The 21,224-nt window shown below is 40.7% G+C and overlaps 1 protein-coding gene across 14 annotated transcripts in view; it reads left to right on the forward strand.

Annotated features, from left to right (window-relative positions):
• The window catches only part of dnah7 (dynein, axonemal, heavy chain 7), a 359,684-nt gene that overhangs the window by 105,264 nt on the left and 233,196 nt on the right, over window positions 1-21,224 (forward strand). For all 14 annotated transcript variants that reach the window (XR_011356527.1, XR_011356526.1, XR_011356528.1 and 11 more), the window contains 6 exons: window positions 1,745-1,913; window positions 2,006-2,108; window positions 10,786-10,913; window positions 15,013-15,225; window positions 15,337-15,435; window positions 20,627-20,875. Coding sequence is in view for 11 of the 14 variants with exons in the window: in XM_069934600.1 (XP_069790701.1) it covers window positions 1,745-1,913; window positions 2,006-2,108; window positions 10,786-10,913; window positions 15,013-15,225; window positions 15,337-15,435; window positions 20,627-20,875 (961 nt within the window). In the remaining 3 variants the exon portion in view is untranslated. The remainder of the gene's footprint in view (window positions 1-1,744; window positions 1,914-2,005; window positions 2,109-10,785; window positions 10,914-15,012; window positions 15,226-15,336; window positions 15,436-20,626; window positions 20,876-21,224) is intronic.

Genomic DNA, 21,224 nt, shown 5'->3' on the forward strand with positions numbered 1-21,224 from the left:
ACAGGGAGGGAGGGAGACAGGGAGGGAGGGAGGGAGACAGGGAGGGAGGGAGGGAGACAGGGAGGGAGGGAGGGAGACAGGGAGGGAGGGAGGGAGACAGGGAGGGAGGGAGGGAGACAGGGAGGGAGGGAGGGAGACAGGGAGGGAGGGAGGGAGACAGGGAGGGAGGGAGGGAGACAGGGAGGGAGACGGAGGGAGGGAGGGAGACAGGGAGGGAGACGGAGGGAGGGAGGGAGACAGGGAGGGAGACAGGGAGGGAGACAGGGAGGGAGGGAGGGAGACAGGGAGGGAGGGAGAGAGGGAGGGAGGGAGGGAGGGAGGGAGGGAGACAGGGAGGGAGGGAGGGAGGGAGGGAGACAGACAAAATATGCTCTCTCTATGAGAGAGAGAGAGATAAAACTGGTTTCTGCAGCATGCCAAGCTGGCAACTTGTACAAGACCTTGTGGTCCATACAAGTGGGAATGGCTGGCTGGTGTGTTTCACATGAAATAAGGGAAACAAAAGGGAACTTTGTTGTGACCAGCAGAAGAAAACCCTGATGGGGCATGTTTCTTAGGCAAGACACTGAAGTAACTGATAGAAGTAAATCAGTTTATCAGTGTCCAACAAACAACAAATCTCTCTCTGAAAACAGATAAGAACCTTCCCGAGCAGTAACCATTTAATCGTTTTCACCAGAGCTTGGTGAAGATTCATAAATGTTAAATTCTATGCACAGTATAAGAAATGCCTGATACCGTTGAACTTGGAGGAGTGAGTAGTGAGATTGGACTGTGAATCAAAGAACTCTTCTGAACTTGTAGACATTACATACACATGCGGTTAGAATTAGAAGGGGGTTAAGTTAGATTAACTTAATAGTAATAAGTTAAAGCTTGATCCTGTTTTTATATTTAAAGAAATTTTAAAACGACTTTTGTTTAAGTAACCATTTGTCTTGGTGAATTTATATTGGTGCTGGGGTTTGGGGTCCTTTGGGCCCGTAACACTTTCCAATCACAAACTACTTTAAGTAATCCCTATGCCATCGGTGCTCTGTGATAAGTAAGGGATTACTTAAGGTGGTATGTGAGTGGGAAGGTAAGGGTGAGAATCACTGCTCGAGACATAATTGTTATTGAAATATTTTGCCAGAGAAAAATTCTCATTGGCCCATTTCCTTTGGAGTAATGAAACTGTGAGCATAATGAGTCATTTAGGTATAACAGTAGTTTTCAAACTTTTTCTTTCCACGCACATACTACCTTAAGCAACCCCTTATTAATTACAGACCACCTATAACATAGGGAATACTTAAAGTGGTATGTGAGTGGAAAGTAAAAAGTTGAGAACCACTGCTGTAGAGGCTGTTTCATTAAATATATTTAAAACACGGTTAGATTGATTTTATTTTCATAGTTGGGGAATTAAGGATTATAAGGAAAAGGCAGGTAGGTGGAGCAGAGTCCATGGCCAGATCAGCCATGATCTTATTAAATAGTGTAGCATGCTTGATGAGCCAGAAGGCCATTTCCTTCTATTTCTAATGCTCTTGTGTTCTCGTGCTTCCATTAATTCTCTTAGAACATTCCTTGAGTGGTCAGTCACTTTCAAATTGCAGACTGATACACTTCAGAAAATTAAATAAATAGATTGCCGAAACTGTGCTTGTAAATATGACTAAATTAAAATGACTAATATCTCTGTATGCATATAATTGCAAACGATGACATGTGTCTTTTTGGATCTTGAATAAACAAACAGAACGTTGTTTGGTGCATTAAATCTTCATCTTGGAGGAGCACCAGAAGGACCTGCTGGCACTGGTAAGACTGAGACAACTAAAGATTTGGCAAAGGCTGTAGCAAAGCAGTGTGTGGTATTTAACTGCTCAGATGGATTGGACTACATTGCTCTTGGAAAATTTTTCAAGGTGTGTATGATGCAAATTCCCAAAAAATTCCTAACGCTTAATATAGGAAGTTTCATTGAATTTTTAATTGCAAACTTGCCTATTATTTTCAGGGATTGCTCTCCTGTGGTGCTTGGGCTTGCTTTGATGAATTCAACAGAATTGACCTGGAAGTTCTTTCTGTTGTAGCCCAGCAAATTCTAACTATCCAAAGAGGTTTGTTAATTTGGAATTTTTGTGCATGTATTATTACTGATCTCTTTAAGGTTGTGCATTAAGCTGCTACAAGTTTATTTTTGTCTCTGGGCACTTGCATTATCATTTCAATGCATGAAACAGTGTTTTGAGGTATCCAATCTAATATTTAATTGAAAGATCTCTGATCTGCACTATATGCTATAAATTCTTTGGTTAATGAAATAGAAAAATAATTATTTTGCTGATCGTTCTGTATGTGGCTTCATTCCTTAAAAAGGTGAGTTTCTAAATGAGAATTATTAGTTTCAACCAATTAAGTGTCAGAAATGCAGATGTACGATGTAGAATATAGGAAAAAAATATACCGTAGGAGGTTATATAATAACTTAGTTTCCATTCCTCAGAGTCTACAGCTTAAAATGGTAAGTGTGACTTTTTTGAAAAACTAGTCAGCTGGAAGCTGAATCAGAATTCCTGTGTTTGCCACAGTAACTTTAGTGGAAAATTGGCTAACGTTTTGTGAAATAACTGGAATATGTTTCATGGAAAATTTATGTTGAATTCCAGGCCTTTTAATTTCTGGCTTCTACAACTCCTTGTTTAGTTGTAATCCCATTAATTGACTTGTTGCAATTAAATTTCATTGGCTGAACCAAATGTATAGACTTGACCTCTTTTACAATATCTGTTTTTTGATGGAGACACACTTTCCTGTTTTATAGGGTGGATTTCAATGACCAAAATACTGTTTTTGCATTTATGTGGTGCTGTACATGACATCCAAAAATGTGTCATGGATATTTCAACAGTGTTGGAAAGCTGCAATCGAGTTGCACAGTAAATTCACAGAGGAATGTGACAATGAGGAGATAAATTTGGACTGGAATTGAACTCTCAGACTTGCAGCTGTTATAGTTATCCACTGAGCGACAGCTGGTACCTCTTTACTCAATAACATAAATTGACAAGCAGTGCTGCTGTTACCAGGAGAGCTGAGAGCAGCACTCCTCCATGAGGCCCTACTGCCCAATTGTTATGCAGTGAGACCATACAGGTTTTAAGCAGCATGTCGAAGGGGGCCAATGGTGCATTTGATTCATGCACAAGATGCTGGTGTCCATGCTTGGCAGCAGACCAAAAAAATTGTCAGCTTCAGGGTATCAGCAGACTGGTGCAGGGCACCAGAGCAGGAGAACATATTTTGAATAAAATTCAGAAATACCTTACATCAATTTTAAAGCATCTTTTCAAAAATAATTTGATAAAATGAATTTAGCTTTTACATTTTCTGCAGATCTATAAGGTGTGGTAGCAGGTTGTGGTAAACCACTGTTATGCCATGATTGGCTGCTGATGGCTGGACACACCTCCTGAGTAGGATCCTACCCATTGCCCCTTGTGTACTCCCCCTTTTTGCTTTGATCAGTCAACGAGGTTGATAGTTGTTCCAGTCTTTAGTTAATAAAAGCCTGATAGTTTCACACCTCCAGCCTTTTGTGATTATTGATGGAACATCAATTTTATTAATTAAAACTTCAAAGAAACCTGAGAAGCTTGACATCGACTCTCAGTCGCCGGATACCCCAAACACATTCGAGCTTTGCCTATGCTGCTTTGAAAACTTCCTGGCAGTGACGGGTCCTTTGTTGGGTGTAAGTTTTTGCAGAATCCAAGAACTTATAAAACTGGAAATCTCAGAAAGATGGCTCCTACTGGAATGTGTAGTATCAATTATTGTTGAGTGGTGGAGCTGCTGCAGTTTCTGTAACTGCAGTGTTTCCCTTGATGCGGACCATGTCAGAGCAGGGAGTGGAGACACAGCACTCCTCCGAAGGGTTCTACCACTCCGTCCCACTGCCATCAGTTCTGTACAGGGTTTAAACGACCTGTTAAGGAGCTGATGGTGTTTAAAATCCTATGACACCTGGGCCCAAGAAACTTGAGGGACTGCAGACTCCAGGGGAAGCAGTGGGCTGGCACAGGGCACCAGCAACAGGGTGAACACCCACTGTTGAGAAGAAGAAGCAGAGGAAATAGATGGTGATCGTGGTGGAGGACCAGCGAAGGTCTCTATGGCTGAAGGATACACACAGGTGGTGAACTGTTGGTGGCTTGTGGGTAAGGAACCCATACAGACTGCTGCTGGCAACATGAGGTCAAAGTGACTCACACCAAGCTGTTGGAGAATGGCTCGTTAACATCTAGGTATTTGAACTGGGATTTGAGAGTGTGCTGAGGGCAAGAAAGGTTCTGGGCGCTGGAGGCTTTCTCATAGTGTTGGACGTTTAGATCTAGGTTTGGGTTGCTGATGGTGTGAACTGAGGGAACGTTGGAAGCAAATCCACTGACACTCTTTTACTTCTCTTTCTCTGACTATGAGGCTGCTAGGCAATCCTCATGGTGAATCTTTGCCTTGGCCGACTAAAAACAATTTCATGTAATGTTACTTTTCTGTTTTATTACATTGACAATAAATATTATCTGATTTGACTGTACATTCCCAGAAGTCTTGCTTGCTGACACTCAACAATTTCAGTCATAAACTTGAGATTTTTGTGCATACTAATTCAAAAGCACATGGCGAAGATGTATTTGACGACTTGATAGCTATTGAAGCAGATGACTGAAAACAAAAGTTTTGATTGTTATTTTTAAAGGCCAACATTTCAAAAGGTCTGAAGGGAGAATGGGATGGGTTTAAAGGCATATGGCTTGTCATTACCATAATGGGCTGTACCAGCCAGTGGAATTTGATGGTAGCATGTCCTCTTGCAACATATTGGATAATTTTGGATTTGGCTTTCTGCTCATCTGAAGTCACACACATCATGATTGCTATTTTGTAGATGGGGTAATGCTCACAATTATGTTAGGGCTTTCTTGCTTGGCATGGTAAATTTGATGACATTGTTCTCTTTCATGGGGTGTTTGTTATTATCAAAAGGAATAACAGGTTGTGCTGGTGGAGACAACTTCATTGGAGAAGACTGTGAGATCCTCGACCACTCGCTCTCGCTGAAGGGATTTTCTTTCTTTTCTTGCGAGCTAGGCAATTCTCTGCTTGCCTTTGGCATGCAAAAGAAAGCTCTTCACTGTATCCTAGTACATGTTATTTCTCTGAATGCAACTCCAAAGAATTTTATGAAGGAATGAGAATTCCACGTGGGGTATAGTAAAACAGAAAGCATTCATGTGAATAATAACAAATCTGGAAATGTTGTTTGCCCAAAATGAATATTTTCTGCCTTGTGTTAGTCTTCCCTATACCTATTTATACCTTTTTAATTTCAATGATGTTTTGAAATGAAGTAATTGAAATATGAAATGGAAATGTCATGGTCTCTTCGACAAGACATCTGGGATCTGAGTCAACTCGTGACGTGTATTGCATTATATTTTGAGGCTGCAAAATTCTGAACCAAGCATTGCAATGACTGAGAATTGTGGATAGTTGAGGTATAGAAAGTGAAACAAAAAAAAAGAAAAGATGAATTAAGAGCAATCAAAGCAATAAATGTGTGAGATTTTTCTTTTGGTCATTGTAGTGAATAAAATTTGGAAATCAGACTTTACACTAATTATTGAGGTTGAGAGGTAGTAAGTAATATTCAGCATGACTTTAAAATATTATTTAGTTTTTAATACTTTATTTTTAAAATTTCAGACATGTATATAAACGTATTTATATCCATCATTTTGGTACAAATGAGTCTGACTGCAAAAAAGGTTTAAAACCCCTCCCCTTAAAACTAAACCCTCCCTAATCCCAACCCCCAAAAATAAAAATCAATTCTTATACATGTTAATTTTATGCAATAACATTCTAAAAAAATGAGATAAAAGAAAATTGCTAAATTGTACTAGGATAGGCTGTGGAACACAGGACTTAACCATCAAGTATTTTTCAGCTCCATCTGGTGAGGTCATAGGGAATAGTGATAGGTATTGTGGGTTAATTTTGTTTTTTCATTCTTATGCATATCTGGGCTCCATAATTGTAAAGATTTATTGTATTTATTTCTCAAATTATATGTAATTTTTTCCAATGAGATGGACTTCCAAGTGACTGCAATACATTTTCTTGCCACTGTCAATACTGTTTTCACAAACTTTCTTTGATTTGGTGAACGTTTCAATTTAGGATTGGTCCCTTCAACATTCCCTAATAAAATAGATCAGGATTTTGTGGGTATGTGTGGCGTGAATAAAAGCTCTCACAACTGGAGGGAGAACATAAGCTTTTATTAGCTTATAATTGAGAGTTGGGCCTTACAGTGGTTTTCAGAGGGGCTCAGTGTTTAAGTGCGAAACCAGGTTTATATATGGATAGATGGGGCATTCACCTCCTCTTGCAGAATTTAGGGTCTGTGGATGAGGACAGAGAATATTGATTCAGAATAAAAACAATTTGAAAAAATATACAATTATTTACAAATTTAAGCAGTCTAGAGGTCTGGAGATCCTGGTGGAGCACCTAAGCATGGGAGGGCCTTGAGCTCCCTGAATCTCCTGGTCCCCTTGTGGGGGAAGAGTGGCAGGTGGGGTCTCCGGCTCTATGGTGGGGGGGGTGGGGCGGGATGCATTTTCCTCCTGAATCAGATTCCCTGAGGCCCTGACTGGGTGGCAAGCATGAGCTCCATGGCTCATAGGGCCCTTGAGGCAACGGACCCTCTGTTCTGGCAAGTGCCAGGTCCCTGATGGAGACTGTGTCCTCCCTGCCATCCGGGTACTTAGGTGTACGTGGGATTGGCATGGAGCAGTTTCACCCTTTCCACCAGGGGGTCGGTCTTGCTTCTCCTCGCATGCTTCCTGAGAAGGATCGGACCAGGAGTTGTAAGGCAGGTTGGGAGTGCGGTTTCCGATGCCGACCTTACGAAATTGAATAGGAGCTCGTGAGGAGTAGCGTTGGTCTTAGTACATCGTAGTGACCCAATGTAATAGAGCACCATAGGAAGGGCTTCCTGCCAGCGAGAGTCTGGAAGGCCTCAACTTCAGGGCCAGTTTGACAGCCTTCCAGACTGTGGTGTTTTCCTTTTCAACCTGCCCATTCCCTTGGGGAGTTGTAGCTCATAGACCTGATGGATGCGATGCTCCTCACCAGTAGATACTGACGTAGCTTGTTACTCATCAAGGATGAGCCTTGGTTACCATGAATATAGCTAGGATACCCGAACAGGATGAAAATGGAATCTGGGGCCTTTATGACTGATGAAGTGGACATGTCTGGACATGAAGTGGTGAACGGGAAGCGGGAGTACTCATTAATGATAGAGAGGACGAAAGTGTTCCCATTCGTGGAGATGAATGGTCCCTTAACATCGATACTGAGCCATTCGAAGGGCCTGGATGACATGTTCAGGTTTGCTTTTACTTGGCGGTAGAAGTGTGGCTTGCACTCCGCGCAGACCTGGCAACACTTGGTCATTTTCCCGACATCTTCCATGGAGTAGGCCTTGACAAAATGATCCATGCAGGTGACCCCTGGAGAGCAGAGCTCATTATGCATAGACTGCAATTGGCCGGTGTGTGCAGAGGCACAGCTTCCTCTGGATAAGGCATCTAGAGGGTCATTAAGAGCTCCTGGCCAATAGTAATGTCATAATTGTAGGTGGAGCGCTTGATCCTCCACCCAGTAGTTTTGTCATTTTGACTTTTCCTTTTGACATTATTAAACATGAAAGCGATAGCGCCACTCAGTGAGGAGCGTAAATTTCCTACTAGCCAGGTTGTGTCTCCAATGCTTCATTGCTTCCCCTTGTGCATTGCGGCTTTCGCAATGTGATTTCGGAGGTAGTTAAAAACCGTTTGGGCTTCAGCTGAGAGGGGGGAAAATGGTAGGGCAAACTTAGCATATTGAAGGATCCACTGGGTGTAATATGAGGAAAAACCCCAGGCATCTCCTCAAAGCCTTTGTGGTGCTGGGAACGGGGAGCTCTAATCGAGCGCATCCTTTCGAGATCGGGGCCAATTATGCCATTCTACACTACATATCAGAGGATAGCCAGATGTTTAGTCCTGAACACACACTCGCTTGAATTATAAGCGAGGTTCAGGGCTTTTGCCGTGTGGAGAAAGCTCAGGAGGTTGGTACCATGATCTTCCAAGGTATGGCCACAGAGGTTGGCATTATTGAGGTAGGGGAAGGTAGCCTTCAACCCATATTCATCCACCATTCTATCCATCTGCCTCTGAAGATAGAAACCCTGTTAGTGATACTGAAAGGGACCCTCCGGAATTGATAGAGATGACCGTTAGACTCAAAAGCCATATATGGATGGTCCTTGGAATGGATTGGCAGCTGGTGATGAGCAGTTTTCAAATCAATGGTTTATTAGACCTGATACTGCACAATATCATTCACCATGTCTGAAATTCGAGGGATGGGGTATGCGCCCAGGGGCTGATGTGCCAGATAATGAAGAGATCAAATGCACTGTAGTTAACACATATCATGGCTTTTATTAGTAGAAACACAGTAATACAATAATGAATGATAATGGGTGTGTACACAGTTATAGTCAAGGGGAGTCCCCTTAACGGTAGAGATAATACAAGTCCAGTGCAGACTAAGCATAGTGAGAGATTGACAGCATGACACAGATTTACCACAGGGGCGTGTACCGATTAATGGTTTGGCTATAGTCAATTAATAGCCAGGACTTGTTTTCCCCTTTTACCACTACCATGTGCTCTCTACAGGCTGCTGCTAGGTTCGATGATACCTTCATCAAGCAAACATTGTGTCTCAGACAGTTTGAAATCTTGGTCTGCTATGCTGTATCTCCTGTTCTTGGTAGCAATAGGTTTGCAGTCTGAAGACAGATTTGGGAAGAGAGGAGGGTGGGGTTGATATCAGTGTGGAGAAGCTGCATGTGGGTTCTGACTTTAGAGGACCTCCGTTCCCAACTGTTTCGGGGAGAGGGGACTAGAATGCTCCAAGGTCATGCTTTTAAGGTGACAAAGGAAGTCCAGACGCAAGAGCACTGGAGCACACAATTCATCAAGTACATACAGGCGTATCTTACAAAATCCCCGCGCCCCCCCCCCCCCCCCCCCCAACTTCAAACAACTAGAGTGTGACTGAGATGCAAGAAATATGTGATAATTGGAAGGATACATCTTTAGGTTGTATTCTTGCACAGTCCGTGACTGTGAAGCATTCAGTAGAGCCTGTGTCGATTAGGCATTTAGTAGAATGTCTGTTTACCTTCACAATCACTATGGAGTTGCTGAGCTGGTGAGGTCTGTTTTGATCTAGAACCATCGAGGCTTGGATTCCATACTCCTCACTCTAGTCCCCCACCATTCTGGGTTGCCCGTGGGTAAGATGGTGTCGACCTCATGGTGTGGCAAGATGGCCACCCTCCTTCCTCCTCTGATGATGGTGCTGTTTGAATTTGAGTCACGGCAAGATGGCCACTGAGCCTTTTCGCCATTTCCACACTGCTAACCTCTATCGGTGTGTCGCTCAGCAAATGGGTTCAGGTGAATTCAGGGCAGACGGCTTGAAGCTGGAGTCAGGTCTGGGAGTGGTGCAGGCCACGGGCTTCCCCTTGTCCTTTCTTGCTACAAGTGGATCACAGAGTTTTCAGCCAGGCAATGAGATCAGGGATGCTGGCTCTTGCCACAGAAAAAGCATTCCCTGGCGCAGGAAGCAGCAGCCGTTAGGGCTGGGGTAGTGGGAGTAGCTGGTCCTTGGAAGGGGTCACCTGGGTGACCAAGCTTGCTGGCTTCAAGGTCATCATTCTCGAGCTTGGCCTGTTCCAACGATTTGGTCAGTTCAACGTGGCTAGCCAGGTCTATCTTGTCCCGGATCAGTTCTTCATGAACGCAGCTCATAGCTGCTTTGTACCTGCACTTCTTGCCAAGCATCCACAGATCTAACAGGTAGTCATCAATGGTCTCTTCTGGCTGTTGGTGATGTGGAGCAAGTTGGTGCCTCGCTAGGACCTGGTTTTGCAACTTCAGGTACCGTGCCTTCAAAGCCTCAATGGCAGCATCAAGTGTAGTGCAGTTCCTGATGACTGCGTACCCTTTTGTTCCTACCCTCGAAAAGAGTGCGGACCTCCTAAGTTCATTGGTGTAGAAGATGTCTCTGGTTGTGCTCAGGCACGTGAACTCCTCAGCTGCGTCTGGGGACAGAAGATTTATCAACAGCATATCTGACTTGAGTAGCGCTTCCAACGTTTAGGGAATAAGCTAATAAAATTGTAGCGTGAATAAAAGCTCTCACGACTGGGGGAGAACATACAGATTTATTAACTTATAACTGAAGATAGGGTTTTACAGTGGTCTTCAGAGGGGCTCCGGGTTGAAGCAGGAAACCAGGGTTATATCTGGGTAGATGGGGGCGGAGCCGGGAGGCGAGGCCAGCCATCAGTATAACACACCACCAGTGAGTCTCAGCTCACTGCAGTATGAAAAACTCGTAATTTGTTCTAGTAATTCCCCTATGTGTTAAGAGTGGAACAACAAATCTGAAGCTTTCAGGTGTTTGTTTAATTGTGCGTCTGTCTTGTCTGAAATTCCTGTGATGTTTGCACACATGGTAAGCATGATCAATTTCATGGGGCTATTGAATAAAACATAATATGATATAAATGGTAATAAAGAGGTAACTTTTCTCAAGTGCACGCACACACCATCTATATTTGCTTTGTTTGTTTTAATATTTTCTCCTTTTCTTTTACAACAGGCATTGGAGCTGGTTCAGTTACTTTGTTATTTGAAGGAACTGAGCTGAAACTTAACCCTACCTGTGCTGTCTTCATTACAATGAATCCAGGTTATGCTGGTCGTTCAGAGTTGCCAGATAACTTGAAGGTAATATTTCTGAATTTCATTCAACATTTGCATTAACTGACAATCATAAGAACATAGATTTCTGGTGATTAATACTTAAACTGTGATCTGGTTATCTAGAATATCAAAAACATTTTGCAGCTAGTCAGATACATAGATTAAGAATTGATTTTGCACCTGAAAAAAAATTGATAATTGACAATTTATCATCCAATTCAGATTGAATAAATATGTTTTATTATTAATGCATGAAGTATTTTGATAGCATTTGTTTGATAAATTATAAGGAAGATTTCAGCTATTCCTCTTTGGGTTATTTTTAATCTAAATTGAATGGGTAACTTTCCCTTTGAATTTCTGGCTAGATATCTCAATTTTATGTTGCTCATTGAAGTACAGAACAGTTGTACTGGGACATTTATGGAACGATGCTGATTTAAATTCATTGATGCTAATGTGTGCCAGCTGTGACATTATCTTTAACTAAGCAATGTAGCCTCTGTGTCTTCCGAGCTAAATAAGATCCACTGAGAAGGGGATATTTATTTTCTGTGGTGCAAGATGAGATCATTTCCAGGACTCGCTCAGAAGAAGATGATTCAGTTCCCCCTAATATCAGGATTTTTAGGTATCCAGCTTAGCATAACGATGACTATTTTCAGAACTTTGCACCCCAAAATAAAATGTGTTCTCCTCACTTTGGGTTGTGTATTGAAAGCATTGTAGCAAATTTCAACACAAGGCATGTAAAGAAGACAATGTTACAGTGGTCATAGTGCACTACCATATACAAGTAGACTGGGAATATCATGTTGGGACTGACGGGATCCCAAGATAAAGAATTTGTGGATTGAGTATATGATAGCTTTTTTGAGCAGCTTGTGGTTGAGCTCACAAGGGAAAAGGCAATTTTAAGTTTGCTGGTGTGCAATGAACCTGATTCGAGAGCTTAAGGTAAAGGAACCCTTTAGGGGCAGTGATCACAGTATGATAGAATTCACTGTTTTTTGAGAAGGAAAAGCTAAAATCAGACGTGCTGGTATGAAAGTTGAGTAAAAGTGTGGAGGCATGAGAGAGGATCTGTCCACTGTTGATTGGAAGGGGACCCTAGCAGGGAAGACAGTAGAGCAGCAATGGCAGAAGTTTTTGGGAGTAATTCAGAAGTTGCAGGATCATTTTATCCCAAAGGTGATGAACCATTCTAAAGGGAGGAGAAAGCAACTGTGGCTGACAAGGAAAGACAAAGACAACAAAGTCAAAAGCAAGATTGAGAGCATAAAGTATTGCAAAGATTAATAGAAAGCTGATGATTGGTAGCTTTTAAAAACCAACAATGACAGCTATAAAACCAATTACAGGAGAAAAAGTGAGCAAGACAAGAATGGAGATTGAACCAGTAGAAAATGATGCTGGAGGAGTGGTAATGGTGAACAAAAAACAGTGGATGAACTGAATAGCTATTTTGTTTTGTCAGTCTTCATTGGGGAGGACACTAATGACATGCCAGAAATTCAAGAAAGTTAGAGGGCAGAAGTGAATGGATTTACTATTACTAAGGAGAAAGTCCTTGGTAAACTGAGAATCTAAAGCTTAATAGATGGACTACACCTCGGTGTTCTGAATGTAGATGCATTAGATACACGAATGGTTCCAGAGGACAGGACAAATGCAAATTACACTCTACTATTTAAGAAGGGAGAGAGGGAAAAATGCAGGAAATTATAGGCTGGTTTGTCTGACTTCAGTGGTTGGATAAATGCTCGAGTCTATTATTAAGTATGGGGTTTTAGATGTATGAAAACACATGATAAAATAGGTCAAAGTCGGCATAATTACTTTCAGGAGAGCTCTTGCCTGACAAATTTGTTGGAATTCTTGAGGAATTTACAAGAATGATAGATTAAGGTGAGCCACTGGATGTTGTTTACTTGGATTTTCAGAAGGCTTTTGACAAGATGCTACACACGAGGCTGTTAGACAAGATATGAGCCCATAGTGATATAGCAAAGGTACAAGCATGGATAGAAGATTGCCTTTCTGGCAGAGGGGAAAAGTGGGAAAAAAGGGGGCCTATTCTGGATAGGTACTGATGGTGTTCCACAGGGTCTACTACTTTTTACATTATATGTTTATGATTTGCATGATGAAATTGATGGCTTTATGGCCAAGTTTGCAGATGCAATAAAGATGAGTTGAGGGACAGATCATTTTGTGGAAGAAGGAAGGCTGTGGAAGGACTTGGAGAAGTTGGGAGAATGGACAAATAAGTGCAGATGGAATACAGGGTGGGGAAATGTGTGGTAATGCACTATTTTCTAAATGGAGAGAGAAATCAGAAAGTGGAAGTCCAAAGAGTTCCTTAAAGATGGATTCCCATGTAGACAGGGTGGTTAAGAAGGCATATGGTATGCTGGCCTTCATAAATCATAGAATAGGAGCTGGGAAGTGATGCTGCGTCTGTTTAAGGCATTGGAGAGGCCAGGTTTGGAGTATTGTGTTCAGTCTGGTCTCCAAATTATAGGAAGGATATAGATAAGGTGGAGAGGGTGCAGAGAAGATTTACAAGGGTGTTGCCTGGCTTACAACATCTAGGGTACAGAGAAAGATTAAGGAGACTGGGACTTCATTCATTGGAACGTAGACGGTTGAGAGGGGATTTGACAGAGGTATTTAAAATTATGAAGGGAATAGATAGACTAGATGTAAGTAGACTCTTCCCCCTGAGGGCAGGGGAGGTTGGAACAAGAGGGCATAAGTTAAGGGTAATGGGACAAAGCTTTAAGAGAAATGTTAGAGGATGCTTCTTCACTCAGAGAGTGGTAGCAGAATGGAATGATCTTCCAGAGGAGATGTTTGTGGCAGAGTCCTTTCTGTCATTTGAGAAGGTTGGATGTGTACATGAAGATGAAGGTGTTGGAGGATTATGGGTGGAGAGTGGGAGGGGGGAACTAGTGGAGTTGTTCAAGTGAACCAGCGCGGACTCGAAGGGCCGATATGGCCTGTTTCCGTGCTGTAAACTGTTATATGGACTTGGGAGTCTGGGTGCAGGATTTCCTCAAGGTTAGTTTGGAAGTTGTGTCAGTAGTAAGGAAGTAGTAATGTTAGCATTCATTTTAAGACCATAATATAAAATCAAGGATGTAATGTTGAGGTTTTGTAAGCGACAAATAACATTTGGAGTATTGTGAGCAGTTTTGCACCCCATATCCACAGTAGGATGTGCTGGGGTTGGAGTTGGTCAAGAGGAATTTACGAAAATAATCCTGAGGATTAAAGGGTTAATGTATGAGGAGTGTTTGATAACTCTGAGCCTATACTTGCTGGAGTTTAGAAGGATGATGCACAACCTCAGTGAAACATAACAAATATTGAAAGGACTAGATAGAGTGAATGAGGAGAAAATGTTTCCATGAGTGGGAAAGTCTAGGACCAAAGGATACCAGGAATCGAAGGCTGTTCCTTCAGGACAGATGAGGAGAAATTTCTTTAGCCAGAGGGTGGTGAATCTGTGGAATTTGTTGCCACAGACATCTGTGGAAGCCAAGTCACCGGGTATATTTAAAGTGGAGATTGATAGATTAAATTTAAATTTAATTTAAAAAAAAAATTACGTTTAGACATTAAGCCTACGGATCCATGCTGCCCAATCTACACCTCATTAACCTACACCCCTGGTATGTTTTGAATGGTGGGAGGAAACTGAAGCCTCCGGAGAAAACCCATGCAGACACGGGGAGAATGTACAAACTCCTGTCAGATAGCATGGGATTCAAATCCTGGTCCAGGTCTGATCGCTAACGCTGTAAAGGTATTGCGCTAACTGCTACGCCAACCATTGCTGACCCAAGATCTTGATTAGTAAGAATGTTCATGGAGAGAAGACATGAAAATTGGGTGGAAAATAAAAATGCATCAACCGTAATTCAAATGGTAGAGCAGACTCCCTGGGCCGCATGACATAATTCTGCTCCTTAGACCTATAACCTAATGGTAACCTAATGGGCAGATATTGAATTAAATCTTGATCATTCCTTTGTGAATATGAAACAGTCCACCAAAATGATTTTCATTAGATTTGCTGGAACCAGATTTTATTTCTAATATGATTTTTATATTATAGGCTCTCTTCAGAACAGTGGCTATGATGGTACCAGATTATGCCATGATTGCAGAGATTGTACTTTACTCCTGTGGATTTGTCAATGCTCGACCTCTATCTGTTAAAATTGTAGCCACCTATCGTCTTTGTTCAGAGCAATTATCTTCACAGCATCATTATGACTATGGTATGCGTGCAGTGAAATCTGTCTTGACTGCTGCAGGAAATATTAAGGTAATAGATGAAGCAAAATTACCCAAAGCTACTTTTTAATAAAAGCTGATTGTACTACTTATTTCATGAAATCTTGTTAAAAGATAAATAAATTTTTTTTTTAACTTCTAGCTTAAATATCCAACAGAAAATGAAGAGATTTTACTCCTACGATCGATTATTGACGTTAATCTCCCCAAGTTCTTGTCTCATGATTTGACACTTTTTGAGGTAGAATCCTCTTTCCTTCTCTGTATACTTTTTCATTTTGTTTTCCATGGATAGCCTTAATACTGTTTAGAAGCTTAACAAAGAGTGGTTAGATGCAATGTAATCTAAATGATTAAATGAACTGTTTTTACACAACCTGCTATAGTTTGACTGTACTGAAACTGGCTATTTATGATAGCAAATCTCTGATAGAAAAGGCATGCATCAGCAAGAGAATAGAAACCTATTGCTTGATTCCACCTGATGAACTGTATCCAGTTCTGTTGATTGAACTATTTTGGGGATGATGTGGTACAAAAATGGATATTCAATTTTTACAGATTTCCTACTGTATTAAACACTTGAATGGATAAAATGACGCTCTTCCATTCTTTTATAACTCTACTTTTTTCTGTTCCCTGCAGTCCATTTTTATACTTTCTCTATACCCTCCATTATTTGATCACTGTTACATGACTCCCTACACTATTATCTTTATTTTTTATTTGTAGCTATTCTACTATCTGCTGAATGAGTTGGATTGTCTGGAAAGCATGCTAAAATGAAGCCTCATACTCATACAGGAACAAAGAAACCTTTTATTTGTTCCTATATTTGAAATGTTATATTTAAGATTTACTATATATTTCGGCATATGTCATCCAGTGTATAAATTGACCCCTCCCCTCCCCCCCCTTTTCAGCCTCATTTTAAGGGTTTTATGGTATATCCAGCATATGTCAACCCCAATTTTCTGGCTGCCCGAGGTGCCCTGTGACCAGCATGTAAATTGACTCCCAAAGCTCACAATGCCTGAGATGGGCCATTGACTGGCATATACATCAACCCCCATAGATCATGCGGATTGATCTGCTGGGCATTGATTGGAGGTGATTGCTATCATGGAGGGTCCATTGACACAACACAGCACGTCACAAAAATATGAAGTGAACTTTAAGTTGAAAGTGATAGAAATGGCCAATAAAACTAGCAACTGTGCTGCTACAAGAATATTTGATATATATAAGTTGGCGAGAGATTAGAGGAAGAAAGAAGAGACATTAAGAAACAAATCAAAAAGGCAATGTTCTTTGAGAAAAGGAATCACTCATTGGCCAGAGTTGGAAAATCACGTAGCATAGTGGCTATGTGAAGACGCCAGATTGCTACATAATACAAGTATTTTTGTACATTTTCATGAAAATGGTGTAAAACTATGGATAGACAATGTGTTGAACGATGGCCAGGCAATTTATGCAAAGAACGGAGTTTGCTGGTCTGGGATATGTTTCGTACCCACTTGGCTGAGAACACTAAAAGTTGATTAGTACTACCTAATACTTACATAGCGGTTATCCCGGGTGGTTTGACATCTATATTACAACCTCTCGATATCTGTTTGAACAAGCCATTCAAAGTCCATTTGTGCGAGGAATGGAATATATGGATGTCGAGTACAGAAACGTTGTTTGCAAAAGGCAGGGGAAATGTGTGCTGTGTAACTTCGGCTCAAGGCATGCGACAAAGTGAAAAATATTGTGATAAAAATCATTTAAAAAGTGTGGTATCTCTTGTGCAATTGATGATTTATTGTGTGACACTGACGATGAAGCTGAAACTGCCTCAGCAGATGCAGACTGGGACCCAGATAGTTTAAACAGTGAGAGTATGGATGTGCTGGCTGCCACCCATGCCTCAGGTTTTGATGGTGAGAGTGATTTTTGAAGGGTTCTAAATGTGTTGTGGTTTTCAGACAATGATACCGATTTTGAAGGGTGCTAATTGTGTTGTTGTTTTCAATAAAAATCTCAATGAAAGTCTATCGGTCAGTTTTTTTTGGTTTTTCACGGGTCAATATACGCCAAATTGGTTTTAAAGGGTTGACTTGTACGCTGGATCAGTGTGGATTGGATTTTCAGCTGAATTTAAGGTCTCTTTTTTTTTAAAGTTTTTTTCGGTTTCACGACTCAAATTATACACCAAAATATATGGTATATTTTTAGTTATCAAATTAAAATGTAAACCTTCAATCAGAATTGTTAAATGTTTTATTTGCAGCAATACTGGTGGTTTTATGAATCAGCAAGAATTGCAATCCATTTCATTCTGCTGATATTTCAACAATGGGTTAAACTCCATTTGCCACCTCTCAGCCCATTTCTTCATCCTATCAATAATTCTCTGTCAACTTTCCAAACTATCCACACTGCTATCAACCTGTGTATCATCCATAAACTTACCAACCCACCCATCCACTTCCTCAACCAGGTCATTTATAAAAATCACAAGGAGGAGGGGTCCAAGTACACAACCCTGCAGAACTCCGCTACTCATTGACCTCCATGCAGAATACGAACCATCATACAACCACTCTCTGCCTTCTCTGGGCAAGCCAATTCTGTATTTACAAAGCAAGGCCTTCTTGGATTGCATGTGTCATTACTCTCTGAATGAGCCTTGCATGGAGAACCTTATCAAATTCCTTACTGAAATCCACTACTCTAGTTTCTTCAATGTTCCTTGTTCCATCCTCAAAGAATTTAATCACGCTTGTGAGACACGACCTACCCTGATGAAGCCAAGCTGACTATCCTTAATCATTTTATACTTTTTAAATGCTTGTAAATCATGTCTCTCAGGATCTTCTCCAACAGCTTGCCCACCACTGAATTTAAATTTCCTGGTCTATGATTTCCTGTGTTATCTCTACTCCCTTTCTTGAACAGGGAAACAACATTTACAACCTTTCAATCCTCTGGTAGTCCTGTGCTAGTGACGATGCGGAGATCATTGCTGGTGGTTCAACAATCTTCATTACTTCCCGTAGTAGCCTTGGATAAATCCTTCCTGGTCCTAATGACTTGTCTAACTTAATGTTTTTCAAAAGTTCCAATGTGTTCTTTCATATTTATCAGATTTCTGCTGTATATTTCCTCAAGTACATCTGCTCCCAATTTATGCTCTCAACCTCCTGCTGGATAGCATCATGTTTTCCCCTGCCCCCAATTAAATGTTTTCCCAAATTCTCTATTCCTGTCTTTCTCCAGCACTATGGTAAAGGAGAGGGAGATGTGATCACTTTCTCTGAAATGTTTATTTCCTTATACCAGTTCAAGTACGGCCTTGCCTCCAGTTGGTCTATCTACATATTGTGAAACCTTTCTGAAAACACTTAACAAATTCTACTTCATCTAAACCCTTCACTCTTAGATGGTGACAATTGATATTAGGAAAGTTAAAATCACCTATCACTACAACCTTATCATTTTTTCACCTTTCTAGAACCTGCCTCCCCAATTGCTCTTCATTGTCTCTGTTTCTATTGGGGGGGGGGGGGGGGGAAATCTATAATTTTATACTCATCAGTGTTATTGCCACATTCTTGTTCCTGACTTCCAACCACACTGACTCAGTAGACAATACCTTCACTACTGCTACCTTTTCTGCAGCCATGATAGTATCCCTGATCAGAAATGCCACCCCCTCACCTCATTTACCTTCATCTCTAATCCTTTTGGAAACCTCTAAAGCCCAGCAAGTTCAGCAGCCATTCCTCTTGAGACTGCAAAGTCTTTATCATGGGCACAATGCCATATTTCCATGATTTGACTCACCCTCGGAGTTCATCCTAATACTCATTGCATTGTACACACATTTCAACCCATCTAAACACTGCATTTATGATTGATCCACTGCCTGACTTTCCTTACAGGCTCACTACACATAACATTTATCATTTCACCAACTGCTCCATAATCTGACCAAACACTCTTATTCCCATCCCTCTGCCAAGCTAGTTTAAATCCTCCCCAACAGTTCGATGAAACCGGCTCGCAATGATATTGGTTCTTCTCCAGTTCAGGTGCAACCCATTCTTTTTGTCAAACAAGCCATACCTTCCCAAGAGGAGATTCCAATAACCATGAACCTGAAGCCCTGGTAAAGTAAATGGTCACACTTTTCCCAGGAAAGACCATTCTAGAACTAGAGAGCATAGGTTTAAGTTGAGAGGAGAGACATTTAAAAGGGACCTTAAAGGCAACTTTTTTCACTAAGAGGGTGATCCATGCCTGAAATGAGCTAACAGGAAGATATAGAAGCAGATACAATTATGTTTAAAAGACATATGTACGTGTAAAGTATATGAATAGGAAGGTTTTAAAAGGTACAGAATAAATGCAATGCCTGCAAATGGGACTATCCCTGAATGCCATCTTGGTTGCCATGGATAAATTGGATTGCTCTCTGCTCATTGATATAATTGGCCCCTTCAAGTTAACTAAGACTGTATGATTTTGAAACTCAGCTTTACCTAATGCAACATTTTCTTGCTATTGTTAGCAGGCTTCAGGTTCCAAATTTACAAACTTCCCTGCTTGTATACTTGTGCTGAATCTGTTTGAATACAAGCTCGGGTTTCTTTCAGCAAATTATCTATTTCCAAGGCTTTTTTCCAGTTCCTGTATAGTATTTAATTGCGCCTGTTTCTCATTCAGGATGCAATATTCCTGACGCTTTCCCAGTGTGTTCTTTCCAATCTTTTACATTGAATACTCTGCTTACATTCACTGTGACTCTTATTTACCAAGATACACAGGTTATGAATTGATTTTGGAATAAATCTCCACGTAGATTTATTCTCATATTCTCCAGCACACGATTTCCTTTCTGATTCTGGATTACTACTTGTTTGTTGACTTCTTTTCTCCATCATTTGAAGGCTGAGACTTTTTGTAAACCATGCTATCAAATTATTCAATCCACCTTTCACTATACCTTAAAGTAATAGAAACTTGTCTTACTTATTTTTGTTACCTCATAGGTTCTGAATTGTTTTACATACTGGAGCTCTCTTTAAATGAATAAAAGTATGGTTTTCTCCCTCATGAAGAATCATGCCTCCTTGGGGCAGAAGTCATGAAAGCAGTTTAATCATTGAATAGTGGTCTTCTGTATAATTTTTTTTAAAACTTTAGATTTAAGGACATTTTATTCATTTTTGAAGTTAATTAAAATAATCTTTGAAAAATGTGGAGGCAAATTATCTGCCTCAACATTTATAATAAAGTTTAACAGATTCTCACTGTACCAAATACTTGGATTCTTTAGCTGTTCTTTGAGTAAAAGAACACCATCGATCTGTTTGTGAGGCAAGTATGCAGACAGCTATTTCACATTTATTATTCTGCAGCATTTTCTTTTATTTTAACAGGGAATCACTTCAGATTTGTTTCCTGGAATAAAACTGCCAAAACCTGACTATCGTATCTTGCTTGAAGCAATCAAAGAGAATTGTGAACGCATGAATTTGCAAATGACTGACTTCTTCTCACAGAAGATCTTACAAATCTATGAAATGATGATTGTGCGTCATGGCTTTATGATTGTTGGAGAACCATTTGGTGGAAAGACATCAGCATACAGAATTCTGGCTGCTGCTTTACATGATATTTGTGAAAAGGTAGAGATGACCGCTGAATTACTGACTTGTGAATCTTCATTTATGTCACTGTCAGCCAGTTGTCTTGGTATTTTAGGTTTGACTGAGGGTCACTTTAACTTTTCAACTATATGAATAAACTCTTCAGTCTGTAACAAAAAAGATATTATTAAAAACTATATCATTGCTTAGAAATTTATCCACGTCAGATATACTAAGTGTGCTTCATAGATGTGTCAGCATACGGAGCTCTGTTCTGAATAGACTTGTACAGGAAAGTTAATTGAAAGAAAGGAACAGATCCTTACAAGGGACAGAGTGTGATGAATTGTAGCTGAGGTCAATTGGGAGTTAGTGGGTTGTAAAAGAC

Source organism: Narcine bancroftii, chromosome 4 (genome assembly GCF_036971445.1).
Source record: "Narcine bancroftii isolate sNarBan1 chromosome 4, sNarBan1.hap1, whole genome shotgun sequence".
Classification (NCBI taxonomy): Eukaryota; Metazoa; Chordata; class Chondrichthyes; order Torpediniformes; family Narcinidae; genus Narcine; species Narcine bancroftii.